Raw genomic sequence first — 2,285 nt, forward strand, 5'->3', positions numbered from 1 at the left:
TGAAACCGAGTAGATCTTCATCCTAGCTTCGTCTTCACTGAAAATGTCAAAACGAGATATATCAAATTAAACCTCCAAAAATGATCTAAGTAGACACACAGATCCGCCATACACAGTAGTGGATTTCTCACATATTAAACCCTAAAATCCCTAGAAGAACATCCACAAAAGATACTTTTGAATTGGGGATTTACCTGCCAACAATCTGAGCTAGGGTTTTGATGTAACTATCAATGATATCGTCTCTAGTAGGATCACCCTCCGGTGGATTCACGACGACAAGCCAGTGCTCGAAATCGCATCCATCGAGCAGGATCGTCTCCTTAGGTGGCCTGTTCGACCAGTTGGGGTTCGGATCGTTCAGAGAAGACGACGTAGCCTGCGTTGAGAGACCTTTAACAGACACAAGGCCGCCACGGAAAACGGAGGAAAAAGCGGCGACGAGAGGACGGGAACGGCTGAGCAGAGACGACGTGTAAAGAGAAGACGCCGGAATTTTGACGAGAGGAGCAGATGAAGCAAAAGATCGCGTGAACAGAAGGGAAAGAGATTTCGCCGGTCGGCAAAGAATGGAGCGAGAAATGGTATGCGTCGCCATGGAAGCTCTAGATTGGGTTTCGCAGACAAAACCCTAGCCGAGAGTGTGTAAAACAGATAAGCTAGAAATCAAATCAAGGGTTTTGTGAGGGTTTAATAGTAGTTTATGATCGAGGGCATTTTCGGTATTTCGTAACCGAACGAACAACAGCGAAATCTACGGCTTGAGGTTTATAAGTTAAAAAAATTGAGGAATACTCGATGAATATTGTGGGACCAGTTGGTATTCAGTGCTTTTCATGTGATTATAGTTCGCGGGTTCGAGTCCCTAATTTTGCAAAAAAATTTAAAACTTTGAGAACACATATCAAAACGACGTCGTTTCGATATATAGGTATGAGATTCAAATTTTATTGAAGTTTAGGTTGTAAAATAATCTACAAAATTGTCCAGGTATGAAAATCCACGGTTCAGACAGTACGGATATGATAACGACATCGTTTCGATACACGTCAGCGTACACGTGTACGATGACTCAGCACCGTAACGGAGTTGACTAACACCCGTTAGATTGATTCCGATTTTTACACGTTGTATCAAGTATAGGTATGAGATTCAAATTTTATTAAAGTTAAGGTTGTAAAATACCCTACAAAATTGTCCAGGTATGAAAATCTACGGTGTAGACAATTAGCATGTTCGTTTCGTCGCCGCAGCTACCTGCGGCCGCGGCAGACGCAAGTATTCATGTTCGTTTCGTTGCCGCAGATACCTACGGCGAACGCAGCTACCTGCGGTTAAAAATTTTGGACGCTATTTAAATTCAGCGTCAAACGATTAAACAGTTGCGATCTGCGGCTGCGGCGACGAAACGAACAACAACCTGCGGTAGTGTTGCCGCCGCCGCTGCCACAGCCGCCAGCGGCGATGAAACGAACAGACTAAATACGGGTATGAAAATCCCCTTTTCCCATCTACGGTGATACCCCTTGATCTTATCAGATGCAATAAAATTGCCCCATTTTTACCGTAAGTTACAAATAAACACATTTTGCTAAGAAATTAGTGACATTACTCTGTTTTCAAATGGTAGAAAATTTATTTTTGTTTAAGAAATTAATAAAAATTATATTTATTTCGCTGATTTGGTATAATGATATTATCAAATGGGGTTACAGATATAACGCCAAAGCTAAACATGGGGGGCAAATTCGTATTTACCTTATATTTGGTGAAAAGTGTGACTAAAATATTTCTCTATAAAATAAAATATCTTCCTCAAGCGAACCCTCTTACTCTTGCAGAGGGTTAAAGAAAATATCGGCCACATATATAGAAAAATCTCGTTTGTTTATTCGTTTATAAAGGCATCAAGTTGCACACCAACCACTCACCCAAAGGCTCATATGTATTCATTTATAAAGGCATAAAGTTACACACCAACCACTCACCCAAATGCTCATATGTTATATCACAAAGTAGCTCATAACCAATGGAGAGATAACTAAAAGGCAAAGCCTTCTTTTATTCAAGTCACTCTCATACTTCATTGTTCGGAAATCACACAAGTGTGGCCTTTGCGAGCTGAAGTGCTTTCTCTCGCCCGTAAAACTTTTCGACAATCGCAAGTGAAAACTCCATTGCAGTCCCTGGAGCTCTGCTTGTTATGACATTTCCATCTACCACGACTCTATGCTCAATGTGACTCTTATCCGAAAGTTTGTCGCTCACTACTGGGTGAGTAGTAG

General features: G+C 41.3%; 2 protein-coding genes across 2 annotated transcripts in view; both read right to left on the reverse strand.

Moving 5' to 3' along the window:
• Positions 1-6: 6 nt before the first annotated feature.
• On the reverse strand, positions 7-671 carry LOC9298259 (multiple organellar RNA editing factor 8, chloroplastic/mitochondrial; the record flags this gene model as incomplete). The annotated part of the gene is made up of 2 exons (XM_002862136.2): positions 195-671; positions 7-37 (listed from the first exon to the last, which is right to left on the reverse strand). Coding segments are annotated over exons 1-2 (435 nt in total), but the record flags the coding sequence as incomplete, so codon positions are not given.
• A 1,256-nt stretch (positions 672-1,927) lies between these two features.
• The window catches only part of LOC110230982 (protein DJ-1 homolog A-like), a 1,454-nt gene continuing 1,096 nt past the window's right edge, over positions 1,928-2,285 (reverse strand). Inside the window, exon 4 of the mRNA XM_021035700.1 lies at positions 1,928-2,285. This exon is cut by the window's right edge and continues 313 nt beyond it. Within this exon, the coding sequence (XP_020891359.1) occupies positions 2,098-2,285 (188 nt within the window). The 3' untranslated portion in view covers positions 1,928-2,097.

This window comes from Arabidopsis lyrata (genome assembly GCF_000004255.2).
Source record: "Arabidopsis lyrata subsp. lyrata unplaced genomic scaffold ARALYscaffold_975, whole genome shotgun sequence".
NCBI classification, from domain to species: Eukaryota; Viridiplantae; Streptophyta; class Magnoliopsida; order Brassicales; family Brassicaceae; genus Arabidopsis; species Arabidopsis lyrata.